The sequence below is a fragment of the Mesoplodon bidens genome (genome assembly GCF_964165515.1).
Source record: "Mesoplodon bidens genome assembly, chromosome: 1".
Lineage (NCBI taxonomy): Eukaryota > Metazoa > Chordata > Mammalia > Artiodactyla > Ziphiidae > Mesoplodon > Mesoplodon bidens.
The window spans coordinates 46170749-46193674 of record NC_138176.1 but is presented as its reverse complement, the minus strand read 5'-3'; the positions used below and the strand labels follow the sequence as shown (position 1 = coordinate 46193674).

The 22926-nt window shown below is 39.7% G+C and overlaps 2 protein-coding genes across 6 annotated transcripts in view; one reads left to right on the top strand and one right to left on the bottom strand.

Moving 5' to 3' along the window:
* Positions 1–1874: 1874 nt before the first annotated feature.
* On the bottom strand, positions 1875–20645 carry CISD1 (CDGSH iron sulfur domain 1). Of its 2 annotated transcripts, XM_081228860.1 has the most exons (5): positions 20510–20632; positions 18331–18391; positions 14050–14144; positions 12782–12987; positions 1875–3077 (listed from the first exon to the last, which is right to left on the bottom strand). In XM_081228860.1, exons 3-5 carry the CDS (start codon positions 14087–14089, stop codon positions 2988–2990), a joined length of 336 nt encoding a protein of 111 aa, XP_081084986.1. In that variant the 5' UTR covers positions 14090–14144; positions 18331–18391; positions 20510–20632; the 3' UTR covers positions 1875–2987. The 2 variants fall into 2 exon arrangements, with proteins under 2 accessions (XP_081084986.1, XP_081084987.1); XM_081228861.1 differs by lacking the exons at positions 14050–14144; positions 18331–18391 and having other exon boundaries at positions 20510–20645.
* Positions 20646–20783: 138 nt separating this feature from the next.
* Positions 20784–22926, top strand: part of IPMK (inositol polyphosphate multikinase) — a 40126-nt gene continuing 37983 nt past the window's right edge. For 3 of the 4 annotated variants that reach the window (XM_081228821.1, XM_081228822.1, XM_081228820.1), the window contains exon 1: positions 21894–22382. In XM_081228821.1, coding sequence (XP_081084947.1) covers positions 22193–22382 — 190 coding nt within the window. In that variant the 5' untranslated portion in view covers positions 21894–22192. Of the gene's footprint in view, positions 20903–21388; positions 21590–21893; positions 22383–22926 lie in introns of those variants that run through there. The other variant, XM_081228823.1, reaches the window with a different exon arrangement.

Here is a 22926-nt window from a genome sequence, read left to right as displayed (position 1 = left end):
ACAACTAGTAGAATAAAACACTGTCACAGATACCCAAGTATTGAACATGTGGCTAATTAGGAACCTTAACCAACGTTTACCTTAAAACAAAATCATTCATAACTAATACAAAATCAAATAAACCCACCTACTCTGTAGAAAGACTTGGTATACATGACTGCACCTGTTACAATTTGTCAAGGAAAACAACCCCAAGTCATAAACTATCATAATATAACCCAAGTCATAAATGATATAATCCAAACTGTGAGCTTTGAATTCTCCAAAATGTTGTGTTCTCAATTACATCGTCTATAATAAATGCTTAATAAATGTCTGCATGAACAGGAGTACGTCACTCTAAACTTGTCACTGCAAAACAAGTTTCTTCACGACATTAGAAACTTCTCAACCTGGCACAAAATCTTACTGAAGAAATCACTGAAACATAAATGATACAGAGAAAAAAAGATGGTGATGGTGTTGGGGAGCCCCACTTGCCTGATCTCTCTATCAAATGAAAAAGCAATTAGAAGATTTAGGGTATTTAAGTGAGAACAGTAATTGTACACAATGATTTTTGTGTAAAAACAGCTCACATTAACTTAACCACACCTACTTTACTTTTTAGGTTAACTAATAACATGAAAAGGTTTTCATATCCTAAAGGAATTCTAGTTCAAAAGCATGTAATAGAATTTTAACATGACCGTGGGCCTACATTTATCTAATTATTCTGGACTATCAAAATGCTACAATAGATCTGCATTTGACAATAAGGCGACCATTTCCAATTTTACCATAATCATAGTCACCCACTTACACCATTGAAAGTAGTTTTGAGAATTGGCACTAGTTTTTTTTTTCTCCCACTAGCTATAAAAATGCATGACTCATAATAATTTCAAATTCAAAATTAAGAATACAGCTTAGTGTGTTCAAAGGATGTCCCCCCTCCCTTTTTTTTTGGCTGCACCATGTGGCTCATGGGATCCTAGTTCCCCCACCAGGGAGCGAACCTGGGACCCTGGCACTGAGTGTGGAGTCCCAACCACTGGACAACTGGGCAATTCCCTCAAAGGATGTCCTTTTATCTGTAACTTTGGGAGTTCATAGATGTCTTTTTCTTTAAAACAATTAACCTTTAAAAGCATGATGCTCTCTATGGCTGACCCAATCATACTTATTTGAAAAAGGAGGAAGAGGCATGAAAAAATTCATCCTAAGAATCTTATAGGTAGAATCAGGGTTTGTAGTACTTGAAATTTTGTGCTTAGGATGTGCCTTAAAGACAAGTTCAATTAAGTCATGTGGACTACTTAAAAACTGGTACACACAATTTTGGGATCAACTTTATCTCCTATAATACACAAAACCATACATTAAAAAAATATCAATGATCGTACTTAATATAGGAACACTGATGTTTTAGTTGTACTGATTCCTGTTACTTCCAAAGTAATTCTGGATCCTACCAAGTAGAAACATGATGGACTACTACTGAGAATTCAAGTGTCTGCAAAGAAATGATGAGAATGTTTACCTGTTACCTTTGTCAATTTCAAATTATGTCTGCTATATTACGTATATATTTTTCCTTCTAACCCATGAAATCCAAAAACCTAATTTCTCTTAAAAAATATATTAACTACTCCTGGGCTTCCCTGGTGGTGGAGCAGTGGTTGAGGGTCCGCCTGCCAATGTGGGGGACACGGGTTCGTGCCCCAGTCCGGGGGGATCCCACATGCTGCAGAGCGGCTGGGCCCGTAAGCCATGGCCGCTGAGCCTGCGCTCCGCGGCGGGAGAGGCCACAGCAGTGAGAGGCTCACATACCGCAAAAAAAAAAAAAAAAAAAAAAAAAATATATATATATATATATATATATATAAACTACTCCTGTCTTAACTCTTTTATTGCTCCTAATTATTTTCAGTTTTCATATTTTTCTTCTGAATCAGCAATGAAATGCAATGTTTCTGGTCTGAAGAAAGTTTCTTTGAAGAATATTACATAAACACTTGTCTTCAAATTTTTGCTTTTAAGATTATACAGTTTAAAAGAGGATGTAATTCTTATTTTTCTCCCCAAAACAGTTTCTTTACTAGAATTAATCATGTGCCTGATTATCAAGAATGAGGAAATAAAAATCTTCCCATGCCTCTGATCTACCCTTACGACTACTATTTCTGTCAAGGATGTGTGGCTCTGCGTACAGGAGACTTGACATTATGTGTTCCAATTCCTCAGTGTCCCCAATTCAAGTGTTTGCCACTCCTTGGTTAGAATTCTGGAACATTATTACATTTTAAGACATCCTTCATGACAACTTTAAATCTCATATCACTTTGATCTAAATTTCCACTACTGGTTTCTTTAATGGATCAATTAAATATCCATGAAGATGAATACAAAGAAGTTACTGTCCCTTTATTATTGACCTGGCCCACTTATAATTAAGCAGAATTAACATTCAAAGTTCATTTTGATTGAAAACACAGAAGCTGTATTTTCTCAGTGTCACTACCACGTTCAAGAAGAAAACCAAGGTCATAAAAGATTTTTCCTAGATTGTTATTAAGAGATTAACGTAGTTTAATCACACCCAATTTACTTTCTAGGTTAACTAAGTAATATTAAATGGTGCTAATTTTTCTTTGAAACTTACAAGTACAATCTGCACATACATGATTTTGAGAATAATACGTTAACTCGCCATACAACTATATTGTAATGTCATTTTTAAATGTAAAGAAACGGATCCTTACAAGACCAAAATAACCCACAGTCCATGAGACTGGATTTTCCTTTTTCCTTTTTTTTTTGTTTCAACAAATGTGCACCACCATGCTTCAACAAATAAGGCAAATGCCGTGAATATGAAAGCTGTAGTTTGCAATATACCACATCTAGAACCCAGGGGAGGTGAATTAGACACAAGTGGTACTCATTCTAATTAAACGATCAGGAAACATCATGACAAGTTGGTCTGCAGCATCAAAAGTGTCCATTTAAGTGTCTTTTTTCTTAATGATCAGAGGTCCCACGTTGTCTCCAGTTTCTTCATTGTGTTTTGTGTGAGAGCCATCACAGAGTGGGAACTAGGAAGAGAAAGAATGTGAAATGTCTAATTGCAAAATCAGTAATACGTTTGGCAGAGTGGGGGTGATGCTTAATTCACATATGACATGATAACTCAATAGATTTTTCTTGGCTACCTTTTACAGGTTTTCTTAATGAGCATATGTAAAGTGTACACACTAAGGAGGAGGAAGAAATTGACTTGTGGATAATACACAGATCATTAATTGAATTTCCATTTGTGACATTTGATTGTGGATGTGGAAAACCTTTTCCATGTTTATGTACTAGTTATATTTCCTTTCTAGTGAACTACATCCATGGCCTATCTATTGGTAAGAGCCTAAGTTCATTTGTTTAAAATCAATCTGTTCATTATCCTTTTCTGATCATCTTTGCAGCAATTTTTTACCCAACCCTTTTATTTTGCTTATTTGTTCATATCTTTAATTTCTCTTCTTTTATACAAATAAGTATTTCCCTTTTTATCATCCTTCATGGAGACTTCTTTCTCCTGGAAATGCGATAAATTTCCATTCCTTTCCAAGATTTCACATTTTAGAAAACACAGACATTTTGGTGTCCAGTTGAAGGAAAAGGGACAAAACTAAATATTTAGTTTTAAACAGTGTTTCCCAGAGTGAGCTCTGCAAATTAATAAGTCCTGCAAAATATTCTGATTTAACTTCATTCTGTGTTTAAAAAACATATACAGTTAAATCACAACATATATTATTATTTTAAAGAGGTTCTGCTATAGAAAACACTATTTTAACCCCAAACTTCCCAAGCTGATTGGATTATGGACACTTTCACTTTGATACCCGTTATCACGGTGTTCTACAGAGCGCAATTTGCAAACTTCTGTTCTAAGATCCTGTTGCTTCAATATTATTAGAGGTGATTGCTTCCCAAATTGTTATACCTTTATTCATAAATTTATCAAAATTAATTCTACATATAAAAATGCTTATTTATAGATTCTACATTATCATATTCATCATTCATATTATCATATTCGTAATGGGATAATGACTGTGTTTAAAATTGGCTTCGATATTTGGTAGGGCTGGTTTTCCTTCACATTACTCTTCTTTGTTAAAACTTTCCTATTTATTCTTTACCTAACTTTATTAAACTTTACCTATTTATTCCTCCAGATAAACTTGAGAATTTTTTGGCCATGTCCTATTTTATTCCTCTTGTGTTTTTCATCCTCAGGTCTCATGCATTTTCTAATAAGATCATTTCTGCCATACATGTCTTATGGTTATTATAATTAGGTATATATTTTCATACCTGACTACTCTTGATATATATTATATATATAAATATATGTGTGTGTCTGTGTGTGTGTATATATCACTTTTTGCAAGTATGTACGTCCCACTGTTAAATGATAAAAATAAGAATGCAACAATGTTTTAGGTGTCTCCTCAGGATTTTACAATTATCAGTACATTATTTTGTTTTTTCCTTCTATATTATACCTTTCATTTTTTATTTCATGTCAAATGATGATAGCGAGCATCTTTGTTTCATTCTTGATGTCTGGAATGTACCTGCACTCTAGAATCTAGCTTCACTGTTTAGTATAAGGTACACTGTTGCACTAAAGGAGCCTATTTAGAAGAGTAAAGTAACAGGAGTCCTGGCCTGAAGAGTAAAATCACCCATTACTCCATTAAGGAAGTATAATTTTCAATATCTGAAACTAGGCAATGATGGTATATAATATTAAACTTTGATGAGACTTGTCTATTCTAAGATTAAAATAATATTTGGTTGATGTTAAAGAAATTCAACTTTAATTTTACGATTTGCATATAATTCTGGGAGGTGGTAAATTAGTTAAAAACTACAGAAAAACTCAAGGTATCGTCACATCTTATATTTCCAAGTAGAAATTCTATCTTGGGGTGCCAATATAAATTCAATGTATATAAAAGTTACATTATTTCTGTCAATAAGATATGGTACAGTATATTCATATTAAAAACGAGTCCGTGCAACAAAAACATGACCCCAAGCTTTCAGTGTTTTCTTGGCATGGATGAGGAAACAGGCCATAAAATATCAAACTGAAATGTATCCCACAGCAAAGAACAGCATTTCAAAGTGACATATGTTTAATAAACAAACACAGATGATTTTATAGTGAGAATAAAAGTTTACATTGTAAAAAAACTCCATTTTTATAAATAGCACACATAAAACACGTCACTGTATGGTTTTATGCCCACAGGTTATAAAATACATTTCTGAAAAATGAAATATTCATAAAGTAAAAAGTCTCAAATAGTTTACTAAAATAGCATATTTAACTTTTTTTTTTTTCAAGAGGACCATTTAAAGTCTTCACTGAATTTGTTACCATATTGCTTCTGTTTTTTTGTTTTTTCTTGTTTTTTTGGCCACAAGGCATGTGGGACCTTAGCTCGCTGACCAGGGGTCGAACCCGTACCCCCTGCATTGGAAGGCTTAACCACTGGACCACCAGGGAAGTCCCTAACTTTTGTTTTTATTTTAATCTCACATTGAAAATACTAGAAAACTAATATATTTTCTCAAATTATTTTTCTCCATATATAAAGAACAGGAGAGAAATCTGTAGAGAAATATACAAAAGATAAGAAAGCCATACATCTAAAATGAGGATATAATTTTATAATAATCTGGTTCTGCCTAAAAATGGAAATTCACATGTTTCATCATGGCCTTAAAAGTAAACAAGTAAAAAATAAATACTTCTTTAGGGCTTCCCTGGTGGTACAGTGGTTAAGAATCCGCCTGCCATTACAGGGGACATGGGTTTGAGCCCTGGTCTGGGAAGATCCCATGTGCCGCGGTGCAACTAAGCCTGTGCACCACAACTACTGAGCCTGTGCTCTAGAGCCTGCGAGCCACAGCTACTGAGCCCGCGTGTCACAACTACTGAAGCCTGTGCGCCTAGAACCCGTGCTCCGCAACTAGAGAAGCCACCGCAAAGAGAAGCCAGTGCACCACAATGAAGAGTGGCTCCTGCTGGCCGCAAATAGAGAGAGCCCACACGCAGCAACTAAGACCCAATGCAGCCAAAAACAAGTACATAAATAAATTTAAAAAAAGATTAAAAGAAAAAACAATCTAAAAAATATTTCTTTAAAAAGTAGTTAGTGGGGGGAGGGATACATTGGGATATTGGGATTGACATATACACACTACTGTATATAAAATAGATAACTAGTAAGGACCTACTAGTATAGCACAGGGAACTCTACTCAGTACTCTGTAATGACCTATATGGGAAAAGAATTTAAAAAAGAGTGGGTATATATGTATGTATAACTGATTCACTTGCTATACACCTGAAACTAACACAACACTGTAAATCAACTATACTCCAATAAAAGTTTAAAAAAAAGTAGTGAATAAGGAGATCCTGGCTATTTGTTAATAAACTTTCATGCTTCTTTAAAGTACATAAAGCTTTGTATGCCTTTAAAATGTAAACTCGGTATTCAAAATCATTCTGCTCAGAGGCACAGATATCTTTTAATAGTACTTCCTATATCGCTTAACACTAGTCAGAATAATCTCCCAAACTTCATGTGAAGATTAGGCATTCTCATATTTATCCATTAGAGATGTCTCATTTTAAGTTAATGAAAAGACTAAACATTTTTTTCAACCAAGAGCCAAAATGAGTTATTTCAAGATAGGATTAGCAATTTCTTAAGAATACATTGTATGGGGCTTCCCTGGTGGCGCAGTGGTTGAGAGTCTGCCTGCCGATGCACGGGACACGGGTTCGTGCCCCGGTCTGGGAGGATCCCACGTGCCGCGGCGCGGCTGTGCCCATGAGCCATGGCCGCTGAGCCTGCGCGTCCAGAGCCTGTGCTCCGCAGCGGGAGAGGCCACAACAGTGAGAGGCCCGCGTACCGCAAAAAAAAAAAAAAAAAAAAAAAAGTCAAGCAAAGAGCTGAAATTACAAAAAACACAAGGGGTATATTTAATTCAGCTCATGTGTCAATACTTAAAAATAAAAGAATCAGAAAATTGATAAGAAAAAGTTTAGCTTACAGATGATTCTAACATTTGTTCTAAGATGTTAAACTTTGTTTATTAACAAATCCTGGAGAAAAGTTTGTGAATTAAATTGGTTGAATTTCCTGTAGGTCCAGAAAATATCCTATCATATTCGTTAACCCAATTAGAAAACTACGAATCCCAAATACCTTTAAAACTAGAGAAGAGAGGGTGTGGAGAAGAGGTGGAAATAAATGTCTAGGGGTAAAAAACACTAGAGGTCCTTGCTCTCTACTTGGAAAGCTAGCAACCTTGTCAGGGTATTCACAAAAAAAACAAAAAATTGTTTCTTTTTAATGGTCCCACATCTCAAGTTACGATGTTTCTGTTTTTAGGGTGATTCAAGATGGAAATAAATAACTGTTCATCCTTCACTTACCTCTTCTACTTGCAAAAATTAAAAAAAAAAATTGAAGCTTCCTTTGCCAAACTTTGTATTTTTAATTAGAGTTTGGATTATATTTTCCAAGGAAGTTGCCTGGGGCCATTTGGCTCATTACTATAAACTGCTCTGAGAAACAAGCTTGCTTTGGTTGAGAAAGAAAATAAAAGCAATGAGATCTTTGAGACTCAACAAGAGAATATGACATTTTATACCATTCTTATGTACTTACTTTAGTAAGACCTATGATAGTAGATATAGTAGGAAAATATGTAAGAAAAATTAAGATTTTACAAGACTGTCTTTTTTTTTTTAATTTAAATTTTATTTTTTTGGCTGCGTTGGGTCTTCGCTGTTGCGCACGGGCTTTCTCTAGTCACGGCGAGCCCGTGCTGCTCTTCATTGCAGTGGCTTCTCTTGTTGTGGAGCGCGGGCTCTAGGCTCGCGGGCTCTGGAGCGCAGACTCAGTAGTTGTGGTGCACGGGCTCAGTGGCTCCGTGGCATGTGGGATCTTCCTGGCCCAGGGCTTGAACCTGTGTCCCCTGCATTGGCAGGCGGATTCTTAACCACTTCGCCACCAGGGAAGCCCTACAAGACTGTCTTTATGTGGATTGGGCAAGCAATGTAACCAACGATCAGAGTACTGTTTCTATGAAGAAATGGAGTCAGTGCAACTCACTTTTTTTTTTTGGCCCTGCTGTGCCGCTTGTGGGATCTTAGTTCCCCAACCAGGGATCGAACCCATGCCCCCTGCATTGGAAGTGTGAAGTCTTAACCACTGGACAGTCAGGGAAGTCCCATTTCTAACCATTAATAGGGTGGAGACTTTCCATAACTCATACACACACACCCACACCCACCAAAAACAAACCCACCACTAATAAAAAAACCCAACTCAAATCCGGAAGTTGTAAAGGAAAGAAAATTATTCTACACAGTTACATTTCATTTCAATTTCAGTTGAGCTCCTGGCATGAACTGGTTCACCTTTCCTCTCTTTCTTGATTATCTCTTAGTCTGCCTTCTCCTGCTGTCCTTGTTCAAATCTCTCCTGCCTCCCCAACGGCCAATACACAACTCAGCAAATGCCATAATCTACCCGAGGTGAGTGGCGGGTGGGAATCTAGTAAGACCATGTTGCACACTCTTCCCTCTGACATCAGTGTTCCCTCACCTTGTTTCGAAAGTAAGACTATCTCTTTCTTTCTAAGGCTGAGTCCGAAATCTGTGCTCGTACTCTCCTTTCCTTCCACCCCTCTCAACATACCACTGTCTCAAATAGTATCTTTCCCTGTAGTTGCTTTAATCATTTCCTTTGTATTGGTTCCTTTCCTTCTCACTTCACTTAGGGACAACCCTTTTGTGAAATACTATGAAACAGTCCAGTTTCTGAAACAGCAGAGGGCACACCAATCGGGGGGAAGGGAGGAGGAATGAAGTGTGTTAAAAACATGTAACTCTGCACATGACTAAGAGATCTGATTCATTAGGTCTGAGAAAACTGCTCAAAATGTTAGAAACACACAACAGGTTACTAGTGACTGTACCTTAAGAATGAATTAGAGGGGGAAGGGACAAAATTAAGAGTATGGGATCATCAGATACAAACGACTACACATAAAATAGAAAAACAACAGGATTTACTGTATAGCACAGAGTATTATATCCAATAGCTTGTAATAACCTATATTGGAATATAATTGGCAAAAAAAACCCTCCAAAACTGAATCACTATGCTGTACACCTGAAACTTACACAGTATTGTAAATCAACAATACTTCAATTAAAAGAAATAATGAATTAACATTGAATTAGTTTATATAACATATAACTTTTTTTTGTTAGATAGGAGTTTAAATTTTTTTGTATTAGAAACACAACTGGTGTATGAGGAAAAAACTACTGAACATAAACTCAATATAGCCATCTAATCAAAGGTATCAAGCCTTCTGTGGACAGGCATGTAAGTGTGTGACTTGGCACCTGCGTGACAACCTCAGGAACCTCAGGAATGTGGGGAGATTCCAAAGATGCCTGGAGAATAAGAACATCCACTAATTTGAATAATATTAAAAGTGAACTTTGAATCGACTCATGTGGGAATAAAAAGTGCCCAAGATTCAGGGAAAATTCAGAACCGACAAATCAAAGATGCAAAGAGGATTAATAATGGTATAAAAGGTAAGCTTAAAAAGAAAGAAACATTGAGAAAATTGAAAATAAAATGACTGGTCTCGCATTCCTTTCTTTAAAGTCTACCTAAGGGAAACTCTAAATAGTATGATGAAAGAATAATCCTGGAACGTTCTGTTGACTTATAAAGTCTAATAAACATTTAAACCACTAGCTTGGCCTGTGTCCATTTCTGATTCTTCCTGAAATACTTAAGATCTTAGTCCATAAAAGTCCATATTCGCTTTATTGACTCTTTACCCTCTGGAAACACCCTACCAAAGCAAACGCTCTTTACTTGGCTTCAAAGCTAAGCTTCAGAGTTCACTCAAGCATTCATCATATTTTTTTCTTTCCATTCACTGTCATATTTACCAAAATTTTGCCATATATTTAGACTTCTGGTATTTCTTTAGTAGTAATTCATACTGTAATCAATTTGGATACAGCTTCTATTCTAATTATTCTGTGAAAATGACCCCAAAAGGTCAGTTGCCTAACTGTTTAACCCCACAGTCTTAGTATAATAGTCTATTCACCTCCTGGTCTTTTGCACAAGCCGATGTTCACAATCAAACCTTCTTTGAAACTTTTCCCTTTTCCACTGTGAAGCCACGATATTCTTAGTTTTATTCTAACTCTGGGGCCCATTTCATCTCCTTTTTTGGCTCTTCTCTTTACAAAATGCAGAAAATTCTCCAAGATTTCATACTTAGCCCTTGATTTTTATCTGTAACAAGGATCTGCTGCATTCCTACCCTTGACTCATCAGTTTTGCTGATCGCTATCTCCAACCCTGATGTCTCAGCTTTAGTCCCACATTTCAGACTGTCTGCTGTACATTTCCATTCAAATGTCACCTCAATGTCACTCTTCGAAATTGAACTCCTCATTGGTGTCCTGGAAAAAGAGCCATTCACCCCGAATTCCTTATTTCCGTTGATGGCACCACCTCTTCTAACCCTACAATCCTATCTTAAGCAAGATACTTCAATGAGCTTTAGTCTTCCTCCCCCAATCCTTCACACAAATCAGTCATTGCATTTGGCTGATCCTTGCCTCAAAATGGTTCATGTATCTGTTCATGCTTCTCCATTCCCACGGCCAGCACTCTGGTTTAAGTATAACTTTATGTCTGAAATCCCTGACAAGAAGCTCCCCGATGTTGGGAGGCAGAAATTCCTCATGCTGGTACTCAAGATTCTCCTCAATTTGGACTTATTCCTGCGGGGAGGGAGGTGCAAGGACCAGACTAGATTCCTCATCGATCCCACTTTCACTCATGAGTCCTTTCCCACAGATTCTGAGAAAGAGTCCCCAATACTTGCTAGTGTATTCCAATGCCACCAATCTTTCCAGGGGCAATTTAACTCCCATGTATATATCACTATGCCTTCCCAGAAAATTCTAGCCCACGGTGCAACAAGCTTTTCCTTTTATTTAAAGCATTCGTACTGCATCTACTACACACATCTATGATACCTGCTGTTTTATTATTTAACTGTTCTCAAGCATGTATATAGTAATAGAAACTAAATGAACTACTTAAGATCATTGACTAAAGAACTATTACAACTCCGGACTTAGAAATTCCTTAATTTCTAAAGGTATTACTTTCTTTTCTTTTTTTTTTTGTGGTACGAGGGCCTCTCACTGTTGTGGCCTCTCCCGCTGCGGAGCACAGGCTCTGGACGCGCAGGCTCAGCGGCCATGGCTCACAGGCCCAGCCGCTCCGCGGCATGTGGGATCTTCCTGGACCGGGGCACGAACCCGTGTCCCCTGCATCGGCAGGCGGACTCTCAACCACTGCGCCACCAGGGAAGCCCCTAAAGGTATTACTTTTTATATTTTGGTGAGCAAAAAGAGAATGAAACCTATTATAGGTGTTAATTTTTAAAAAACAAACCAGATCTAGTCTACAGAATATTATTGAGGATTATTTTCTAGCAACTCCACTAGGACTTATAAACAATCCCACACTCCAAATGAACAGTGCTCTTCTTAAGGAACAATTTCTGTAATGGGACTATTGATTTTTCATTCATATTCCATATGTTCATCAAGCAGTTTTCAGACACAATGACATAATCTAAGCACTCTATCACCACTGGATTATACAGTATCAATTGTATCCGGAGAAGGGGGTTAGTGTAATATGCTTTCCAGTACCTAGTATGTGACTTCTTCCTTATCTGTGATATGTGATTTGTGATAATGGCTTTCCACTGTGGGAGGAGGTCCCTGACATAACATGCTTTCAGAAATAGATACATCATTTTTATTGTCTATTTTCTTAGGCCTTATAGTGTCATCTTTAGTAAAATCCATTTTATTTAAATGCTAATAGTGGCAGTACACACAGTATTTCACCATATTTCTCTAAATATACCAGAAATTCTGAAGTTATTCAATGTATGAAGCTTTTCAAGATGACCTTAGGAGAGCATTTTACCATCTTCAGATCACCAGCTGTCACTGCTATCTAAAAGCTGCAGGTATCACAGAGATAATTCCAGACGGAACTTGATAAAATGCAATTCTCACAAAAGAAAATATACAAAAAAATCCTGTGTTAGATATTTAAATATAGAAGCTGCAGCTTAAAGAAAGCTTAGGATACAGGGTCAATACATATGTACCAGGTAAGAAATTTTCAGGGGTAATTTTCCAAAAGTTTCTCTTGATATTTCTAAAACTTGTGCTAGAATCTAGAAATCTCAAGGGAAAAAAAATGACCTCTTCTGTTTCTCTTTGTATTTAGGCTGCATACTCCTTTTCCTGGGATAGTGAATGCTAACACCCACTTGGGGAGGAAATTCTAAGCGTAAATAAAGGGATTTTTCTCTCTTCTCTGGCCAAGAATGTGGTTATATTTGCCTAACTCGACGAGGGTACGATGCAATTTCACTGCATGGTGGTTACACATTTTAGTAAATATATTCCTGAAGAGTACACAGAAAACAGAGAAAAACAGAATCCATAAAAAAAAGGAAGCAAAGGAGAAGGGATATCTTGATATTTGATGGTACCAGTGTGACAGAATAGTTTAAATGAAATGTTGCATTAAAGATGGCACTGGCATAAAGGACTTGCTTCTCTTACCTTCTTGGACCTCCAACAACGGCAGTACACAGCTTTATCTCCCAAATCCTCCATGTCAAAAGCATGTACTACCTTGGGGTTGTCTTTCTGGATGTGAGGGTTTACCATAGATTTGTTGAGATGATCTTTGACATACAATCTTTTGTAAGCTAGATAACCAACTGCAGCTGTCCCAGCAGCAATGGTAACCGCTGCAATCCATTCAACTAGAGCAGGGAAGGAAAACAGGAATGATTATCAAAACCAAAATCTATACTAATAATCTAACACGAACGTTCAGGAAATCCAGTTTTTGAGTACTAAGCATCCCAACAGTCAAAGGTGTTTAACATTAAAAAAGTGATCAGAACACACTGGTGAAGTAGTCCCTTGTTAAAACTTTCCCCAGCCCTTACTGAGGCAATTTTGTGTATTTTCTATTCAGTATTGTTAGCTAAGTTAAGATAGAATAGGGAAACTTAAAAATTATTTTATAATTGGAGAAGAAACAAAGTTTAGTAATCTTTTTAAAGTGTTCATAAATAGATTAAAAATAACCTGTGAGCCTGCAGATACCTATTGCTTTAAAAAAAAGATACATATAAAAATTCAGATTACTAATAAGACCATAAAAATTCAGATTACAAACAAGACCCTCCTCATCCCTCTAAAAATCAGGAGGTGATTATGTTAACAAAATGACTCATCAGAGTTCTTTTTTTTTTTCTTTTTGGCCACACCTGAAGCATGCAGGATCTTAGTTCCCTGACGAGGGATTGAACCTGTGGCCCCTGCAGTGGAAGAGTGGGGTCTTAACCAATGGACCGCCAGGGAAGTCCCAGAGTTCATTTAAATAGTAGGTCCTTTAGTCATTTAAAAATGCATAACCACAAACAGAACTGGTATCCAAAGAAAAAGAAAAGACAAATAAAACAAAACCAACCCTTAACATTAAACATTCAGAGGAATATATCCAGCAGCATTCTGGGCTTCAAGTCATTCAAAAGCTTTGTTTTTGTTTTTGTTTTTAATTTCAAAGTGTCTCATTAAAATAAAACTCAGAAGGCACTAATTTTATAGAAAACATAATATAATTAGTTAGATTCTCCTTTAATAAATTCTAAATTTCCATTATCCACCGGTGGATGATCTGAATTCCCTACAAACTTCATTTTAAATTTAATGACATTTTTTCTGCGCAATTATTTGCTTGACTAATAGGCCATCTACTTATTCTGTTCACGTAGCTTTTCAAGGATCCCTTAGAAATCCAAGCACTTAACAACTACCCCAGTTCCAGAGAATTTTGGAGAGGAGAGAGTTCTGCATAGTCTGGTTAGCCTCAGCCTCAGAGGAGAGTTGTCTATTCCCAGCATGGAGTGGACTGCAGGAAGAAGTTGAACAGGGGTCAGGAGAAACGCACTGGACTGCGTCCCAGCATTTCCTAAGTCAGATCTTCACAGTGTTTGAAATAAGTTCCCAGACTATCAAATAAAGCCCTAGAGAGATAAGTACAAAAAACACATTCCAAGACCAAATAAAAAAATATAATGAATAATTAACTGTATGGCTTACTTGCACTACTGAGTCAAATTTCTTATTGTACTAATGTGATTAATCATTGAACCTAATAGTTCCTTACATAAAATTGGAGTTCATTCTTACAAAACTCTAATGGAAAGGAACAACCACTCTCACACTTAGTTCCTTTTATCTTGGTCTTCTCTTCTAGCTTATTTAATAATTTAGTTTTCATCAAGTGTTCCTATTTAGCATGTTCCTTGGATTCTATTTTCAACAGTTATTTTTCTCTATGAAAAAATTTAGTTTGTTTTCTTGCCCACACAACAGTTCTATTCCTCCCTGCTATATAAAATAAACATTAACTTTATGTCCTTCCCAGATGCTGTATGACTGAGAAAAGTTAATAAGTTATTTGAAAGCTTCAAACCTTTGGCTTCATTGAAAGATACTTTAAACTACACACCTTGTGTAGATTTGCCCTGAATTTTTACATTTTTATTTATTATTTTTTAAAATTTGTTTTATTATGAATGTCATCATTTTTTTCTCATTGGTAAAGGATACTTTCTTTTCTTTTTTTTTGGCTGTGCTGCACAGCTTGTAGGATCTTATTCCCCCAACTAGGGATTGAACAGGAGCCCACGGCAGTGAAAGCTCCAGTCCTGGAGCTGGAGTCCTAACCACTGGATCACCAGGGAATTCCCTGCCTTGAATTTTAGTGCTGCTTCATGGTATCATTCTGTGGCAACTCCAAGCAGGGCTGAAACTTTACTGATTTCTAGCTTGATTCATGATCTTCCTTTCTGATGCATTTTTTTTTTTTTACCATGGAAGTCCCTTGAGAAAATGTCAGGAGTTATAGCAATCTACTTCTTAGCTAATGGAAAGCCACTCTGAATAGTTAATGTACCTATCACAAAATGGGCTAAAATACTGCTTTGCCCATATATATTCAATTATGTTTGCTGAAAGTTAAATCCTTAGTATAAACTTAAAAGAGGGAAATATCCCAAAAGACTGAAATAATACAATTCCCTAAATGCTGTTGATCTTAGTTACACTTTACTTTTGAGGTGAAGTTTGAAGTAATCTCTATCAGATTTGTTTTAATGATGCCTACGTATTACATAAAGGCCTGAGATCCAAAGAACAACTACAATTGGTTAGGATTAATTGGTCTCATGATATAAAAAAAGAATCCTATAGGAATTTCTACCTGAAACTTATGATAGGCCAGAAGAATCTTTCTCAGCCATCAAAACACCCTTCTATTCTCTTTTCTCATTACTACTAACTGAATCCATATGGTGACTTTTTAAAAACCTTTACTTCCCTTGGATTATTTTTGATGGTGGAAGAAATGACAGAATAACTGACACAGAGGGAACTAACTCTAGATATTACCCAAGAGTGGCTGCCCTGTGGGGAATCAAAACATGCACTCTGTAACCCTACCCCCTAAGGAGGGTCACTGATGAACCTTTATAAATGTCATAGCACCATATGTGTGCTAGGAAATGGCTTTGCGTTTGCTCCAATGAGCTTTTTAGGCTCACAGAGCCAGATAAGGTCTTAAGAAAACAATTTCCATCCATCCTCCCTTCCCAAATTCTAATTCTCTAACCTCATTAGAGACAAATATAAAAGTTCCCAGAGTAAGAGAAATGTTGCTGTTTTATCATTTCACTACTGTAGCCTGAATCAGTCTTTTCTGGCAAAAAGCTATGGATGCCACTGGCAACTCTAGGGAAAAGAAAGAAAAGGAAACTATATGGAGATAGACAAGAATGATGATGGATTCAAAAGTCAACAATTACAATAGAGAAAGAATTGAAAACCCAAGACAATAAACAAACAATAAAACCCAAGTAACATTTAGTTCTTGATAGTGTACATGCCTATTAAGAACAGACACCATCTCAGGTTGAACAAGGGACTATATCAAGACCCAATTTCTAAAGATATTTCAGTTGGCACCTTTCAGACATTCTTTCAAAACTGGTGTCCAGAAATATCCTAAGCCTTATTTTTGCCTCTTCTACTTTATCCTTACTTCCCTTTTCTGTACACCTCTCTCAAGGTATAGTGTTCCTATAGTTAGATCAAACCCCTACCTTGCTTAACAATGCTCTCTATCTATACAAATGCCATGAATACATCAATATAAAGAAAATACAAAAAATACATTTCTAAATAATCCCTCCCTTTCTTACTCTTCCCCTGGCAATCTTTGTATAATCTTTGGTTTTCTCTCTTAGGATTATTCAGAGATAGAGAAAACATCAACTTGTTCCCAAATCCCCCACCCATATTTATAACTCATTTCTTTACTGTGAGAAATCATTTTGCTTTAACCTAAGACAGAAATCTCACCCTGCTTCTTTTCCTTTAGCCCCTTTGGTAGCCCCAAACTGTCCTCTCCTACCCAGTGTCAACTGCCATAGAATCAGAATGTTCCTTCCACCTCAGGAGGGGGGGAGGGGAGCTGTGTTTAAATCTTTGCCTCCCTTAGGTCCCCCTCAGATTGGTAGGCTGTGCCTGGTAACGTTTTTCTCTCAAGGCCTGGTGCACAGGCAGTGTTCGATGTTAGTTAAGTAAAAAGAAATAATAGATTCCTAATTTGAGTTTGCAACTCCATCTGTCCATCCTACTATCACATTGCTCTTACACTAAATGACTTCTCTTTGGCCTCATCTTAACCTACTGCATCAAACTGTGGAATTTCAATACTTCCTGAGATTAAAAATAAAACTTCATCATGGAACCCTTCAGACATACACAGAAAATACTGTAACGACCTCCCATTTACCCTCACCCAGCTCCAACAAGTATCAACTCACTGACAATCTTGTTTCATCTACCGCCCCCAAATCCCCTATTATTTATTGTTCATAACCCATAGGAGCTAACTTCTTTATTCACAGAATGATCTGCACATTCCTTCTCAGATAAAAACAAACCCTTGAATAGTTACTTTAAATGACTCAATAAATTTATTGAACCCAAACAGTATTTTTATATGTTGAAGTTAAATGGACTGGAAAATTATGAGTTAGTTTCAACAAAAGAGAGAATGATATAACAGTCAGAGAATAAGAACTAAAGAAATTTAGTTTTGGTTACAAGCATTGTAGTGCTCAGGGTTTGGGAAGTACAATAAAGCACAGGCAGATAGACGAATGCCTATTTTGTAACTGGAGGGTAAAGCAAAATATGAAGAAAAAAGTGACTTGAGGGGACAGCAGGAAGAAGGAAGGCCTTTAAAAATATTTGGTTTAGTTGGCTTTTTTTTTTTTTTAAATGAGGGTGAATTATGAGTGACTTTGGGCTGAAGAGAAGAAAATCCCTGTGAGTCAGAGGACAGAAGAATTCAGAGCAATTGGTATCATTACTGAGGCACGAGCTTAAGGAAGCAGGAGAAAATGGCATCTGGATGATATAGAGAGAACAGCCTCAGATAATCTCTTCCCTGCAAATAGAAGGGAAGGGATTAAGGATGAGAGCAGAGTCAATGAGTCTTGGAGGTATTAAGGAGCAAGAAGTTTAGTAAACTTCCTAGAGGTCATCTATTGGGTATGAGGAGGGGTCATTAGAGAGTGGGGACTCTGTAGCAGTGAAAGGCACTTAATGTTTCTTAATATTTATTACAGCTTCTAAAACTGTAATAAATATTTGGTATCACATAAAAAATAAGTTTGGTATAAGTATGTCAATTATACCTCAATAAGGAAAAAAGAAGTTTGGTAATATCGACCAAATGGGCATCAAAAGCCATCTCACTGACTGGGATCTTCGGATTACCATTCCAATCACTCATCCTCAATGCCGTTCCCAGATTCATGTCCTGACCTGATCGCCATTCATTTTATTTCTAACCTGCCCATTATTTTTTTCCTGAATATAAACAAGAATTCTGCATGCCCATATACACCCTTTTATTTAACATATACTTATATAGTGCTTACCATTGCCAAATACCATTCTAAGCCCTTTATAATTATATAATATACACACAAATTATAAAAATATATATATAATTCACTTACTTAACTGAGAAAAGTCATGGTCATCTTCCCCCAAATCAAAAGATCTAAATTGATTTTCAATCTATAGGAATGAACAGGTTTGGTTTAAACACTGAGAGTAGAACAATTTGAGATCTAAACATTACAAACCAGATATTCCGTCCCTACCTTGCCACACCACTATATTTGAGGAAGGAAACACTGGTAGAAGTGATTTACAAAGGCTTTGGGGTCCCTGCCCATAGTCCTCACAACAGTCCTTATGCTTTTAGGTGAAATAAAAAGTAGTTACTTCTCGGGCTTCCCTGGTGGCACAGTGGTTAAGAATCTGCCTGACAATGCAGGGGACACGGGTTCGAGGCCTGGTCTGGGAAGATCCCACATGCTGCGGAGCAACTAAGCCCGTGCGCCACAACTACCGAGCCTGCGATCTAGAGCCCGCGAGCCACAACTACTGAGCCCCCGTGCTACAACTACTGAAGCAAGTGCACCTAGAGCCCGTGCTCTGCAACAAGAGAAGCCACTGCAATGAGAAGCCCACGCATGGCAACGAAGAATAGCCCCTGCTCGCTGCAACTAGAAGAAAGCCCGCATGCAGCAACAAAGACCCAACACAGCCGAAAAAAAGTAGTTCTCGTAACAAAGTTGAGTACCTAAAGTTTAAGCTAATAACCCAGTTGACGAAGCAATTTCTTATCCCTTAGAAAATGGCAAAATAATGGGAAAGTCACCTTTGGATTCCCATATAGTTAGATCAAAAAAAATAACAAACTTGTCTTGATTACAGGAAAGATTAGCTTATAGTCTTAAGAGTCTTAGGGTTCACCTATTTGACATTTCAAAAGTATGCTACCTAAATAGAGTTTAGTGCCCAATTATACAAAATGACTCCACATTAAAAAAAAAAACACTTTGGAATCTTTTGTCCCATATCACACACGTGCCAACTGTCTTCCTATAAGATTATCAGTGGCTCAAGTCACACGAATATCTTATTTTACAAAATTGTCTTATTCCTCGGAAAATTTTTTTTTTTACAATAAAAATCACTCCCTATTTTAAATGTACGAAGGTGGCTCTATTTAAAGGAGCCTAAAGATGAGTATCCTTTGAAATATGTTTTGCAAATAATCACCTCCTATATACCGTATTAGTAATTTAAAAATGTCATGGGTTATCACCCTCACTCTGACAGATAACTTTTGGCAACAAGTGGAATTCTCCAATTTATAGAATCTATTACAAAATTAGGGCCAAGTTAGTAGGGACCTTTTACAGAACCTGGCACTCCAGATGCTCAATATTTACTAAATGAATCAAGTAGATTATTTTAAATTAATTTCTGGACAATCTACCTTTACCTAACTACTGTTACAGGTAACCAAACCTTGAGGGTGGTATTTTATACCTGGGCAAAGATCACATGTATCCTGTAGCGGTACAAACTATTATATTAACAATTACACTATCACCAAGAATTGTTATAAAGTGAAGCTCTAGAAAGTCTCTTAATTTTAATCGGACCTTCTGTGAAGTAACATTTCCAAACGCTAGGTACTAGCACAAGGGAAGCAAGGCTGAGAAAGGTGAAGGCTCAATGAGCTCAGTTTTCAATCCTCTCTCCTGGACTACTGCCACCGAGGTCCAGATGCCAGAGGCATTAAAAACAAAAAACAGCAAGAACAAAAAACCCTGGGAAAACTGAAAACCTTGGATTGGGTGCCTTCCCTTGAAAAAATGTGCAAAACTAAGCTGTTATTAGTCATGCATCGCTTGAGGGCTGCAGGAAATCTACGTTCTCACTCCACGGTAATTTAAACGTTGAGAAGGGGGAAGAGGGTTTTTGTTTTTTGTTTTCACCTTTCCTTTTTTCCAGGCCCTGTGACACAACAGAAAGGAGTCTCAGGTAAGAACAAGAAAAGCTAGCAGCGCAGCGGTATAGTTAGGTGACTACCCAGACCTGGGTAGATGCCTGCATGGCCCCCACGCCACTTTTGCCCCGGGATCATACCCTGACCTGGCCCCCTTGCCCCGTGTGGCCCGGGGAGCCCGCACGTCCGCGGAGCGCTTGCCCTTCTCCATCTCAAGGTTACAAGACTGGCGGGAACGCAGGGCAGCCGTAACAGCCCGAAGAGGTGCTGAGGGAGCTGCAACCGGTGCGCAGGCCGCCAGCCTCACCCGCTCCCACGCCCCACTTCACCTCGTACGCTGGAAGTCATACTCATGGCGCCGTCGCTTGCAAGAATGTACACAAGACACTGAGCACAGACCAGCTCGAGCGGACAGCGGGAGTCAAGGTGCGACAGGCGTCTGTCCTAACGGCGAACTGCAGGCTGCGACCGCGCAGGCGCCGCGGCAGGCCATAATCACGTGTGTATTAAGCAGCCGGGCTGATGCTGAGCATGCGCGAAGCTGCGTTCCGGACCTTTAGGAAGTCCTGAGTCCGGATTTTGACAGCCGTAAGAGGTGGGAGGAGGAAAAGACCAAGAGAGATCGCAACTGAGTTTGCGCAGTCCTGAGGGGCTTGGACCTGGAGCCCAGCGGACGGGCCTTTGGAATAAGGAATCCGGACCAGGTTTTACGTCTCTCCCAGGTGTGCGGATTTATGGGGGCAGAGGGGGTGTGCTGATATAACACTTGCCATAATCAGATATCTAAGGTTTTACCCCAAATTTTCTTGCTTAGTCTGGTACCTGCAAGGCCAGGTCCAGTTTTCACTTGAAATGCCGGACACAGGAACCAACTGTGGTGTCCCATCCCAGAATCTCCCCCTCGCTCCCAGCGTGCATCCCTTTTCTCTGCCTTCCACCCAATTCTCCTTGATCACCTTGGAACTTGCGCTAAGGGTCGAGTGGGAGAGACAAAAAAACGGCTCATTTCTTTTAAAAAATGTGCTCACTTAAAAAAAATTAAGATTATTCCCTATCTTCTACAGTCTGAAATCAGTGTCGGTTTCAAATTTTTTTAATTAGCTGTTTAGGGGCAGCAATTTGGGGAGGGGGGATAGGATTACTTGAGGGATGTTTTGGAGGTGCGTCTTCTAAGAAGCTGCCTGTTTTTACTCCTGTTGTATCTGCAGGGTGGGAGTTGGAGAAGGAGGTGATTGCAGTTAAAGGGTGGTCTTCCAAGCCTCCCTGGGCACCGCTACTGCCTCCCAACTCTCCTAACGCGTGATTGACTGCCCCTCACAACTGGGAGCCCCTCATGTCTTTGAGCTTAACCCCGGGAAGCGCTGAAGCGCACACTGAATGAATGAAGGCACACCAGCCCTGGCAGCACCGTAAGGCCAACCGGGTGGGAATGAGAAGAGTCGCGAGCGTAGTCGCCTCCTCCAGGTCGCCTTCCGCTCGCCCCGGCAGCGCCGAGCGCGCGCCCTGCCGCGGGGGTCCCGTCTGGCGGCCTCTGGGCATGCTCAGTAGCGGCGGCGGCCGCGGGTCGCGCAGTAGGAAGCTCACGGCGGAGGCGGCGGTGCCGGCGGCGCTGACGCGCGCGCGGCAGCTAAGGGGACTGGAGGACGGCGGGAGGGGGCGGGGGCACGGGAGGTGGGGCCGCAGTCTCCGTCAAGGCCCCAGGGAGCGCGGGGCGCCACCGCCGACGCCGCTTATCCGCTGGGGTCAGTCTCCTGGGCTGCGCCCGGGTCGGCGGCCGCGGCGGCTGAGCAGCGGGAGCTGAGAGCTGCGCTCCGCCGAGAGTTGGGCAGGGCAGAGCCCGCGCCTTCGCGGCGTCATGGGCCCCCTCCTCGGGCCACAGAGGGCACCAGCCGCAGGAACCCCCGGGCCTCCTCGCGGCCGAGCCTGAGCGACCCCCGGGTTCTCCGGCGTCCCCTCCCTCCGACTCATTTTCTTCCCTGCTCTCGCTGCTGCTGCCGCTTCAGCTCTCCGTTATGGCAACGGAGCCGCCATCCCCTCTCCGGCTTGAGGCGCCCGGCCCCCCAGAAATGCGGACCCCACAGGCGGGCGAGACCGCCCGCGAGGGCACCCCGAAGCCGGTCGGCGGCAGGCTCCGCTTCCTCAACGGCTGCGTGCCCCTCTCGCATCAGGTGGCCGGGCACATGTACGGGAAGGACAAAGTGGGTAAGTGGGGGTGGCGCAGAGCTCGCCGCACCCCTTCCGCCTTCGCGAGCCCCGGGCCGGCCGAGGTAGCCTGGGGCTCGCTGGCCTGGCCGGACGCCCCTCCGGGTGTGTACACCGTACCCCCGGTCTCTTCCGCTTTCCCCCAGAGCCTCGCGACCCGTGCAGCAGGGGCTTGAAAAGTGGGATGGTTTCTGGGGTGTGGGGCGTCAGGAGGGCTGTAGGAGGTGGCAGGGAGAGGAGTGTCTGGTCTCCCCAGGGAGGTTGGGTATTGATTGAAGACGGCTTTCGTTGTTAGTGAAAATAAGGAACTTCGTTTTTACTGGACGGGGAAGTAAATTCTCCCCTGAGCACAAGGTCTGTTTATTATAGGCGGGCAGCTAGTATTGCAAAAGAAAAGGAATGAAATGCAGATGATGCTAATCTAGTGCTTCTCTTTTGGGTGCAGCTGCATAGCTGGAGGGGAAGAAACAAGTGTTTTTTGTTTTTTGTTTTAGAATGTTTGTTTGTTTGGGTTTTGGTTTTGGTTTTGGAAGCTTGTCCGGGT

What these genes read in the sequence shown, in the direction of transcription:
- CISD1 (XM_081228860.1), bottom strand. Translation starts at nt 14,089, where the DNA reads ATGCAGAACTCTCTCCTCTCCAAAATTCTCTGGAACTGGG. An exon ending in CAAAATTCTCTGGAACTGGG is followed by an intron (nt 12,988 to 14,049) that starts GTAGTTGTTAAG and finishes TCCCTGCTCTAG; the next exon opens with TTGAATGGATTGCAGCGGTT. An exon ending in GTTGTTGGAGGTCCAAGAAG is followed by an intron (nt 3,078 to 12,781) that starts GTAAGAGAAGCA and finishes TTCTCTTCCTAG; the next exon opens with TTCCCACTCTGTGATGGCTC.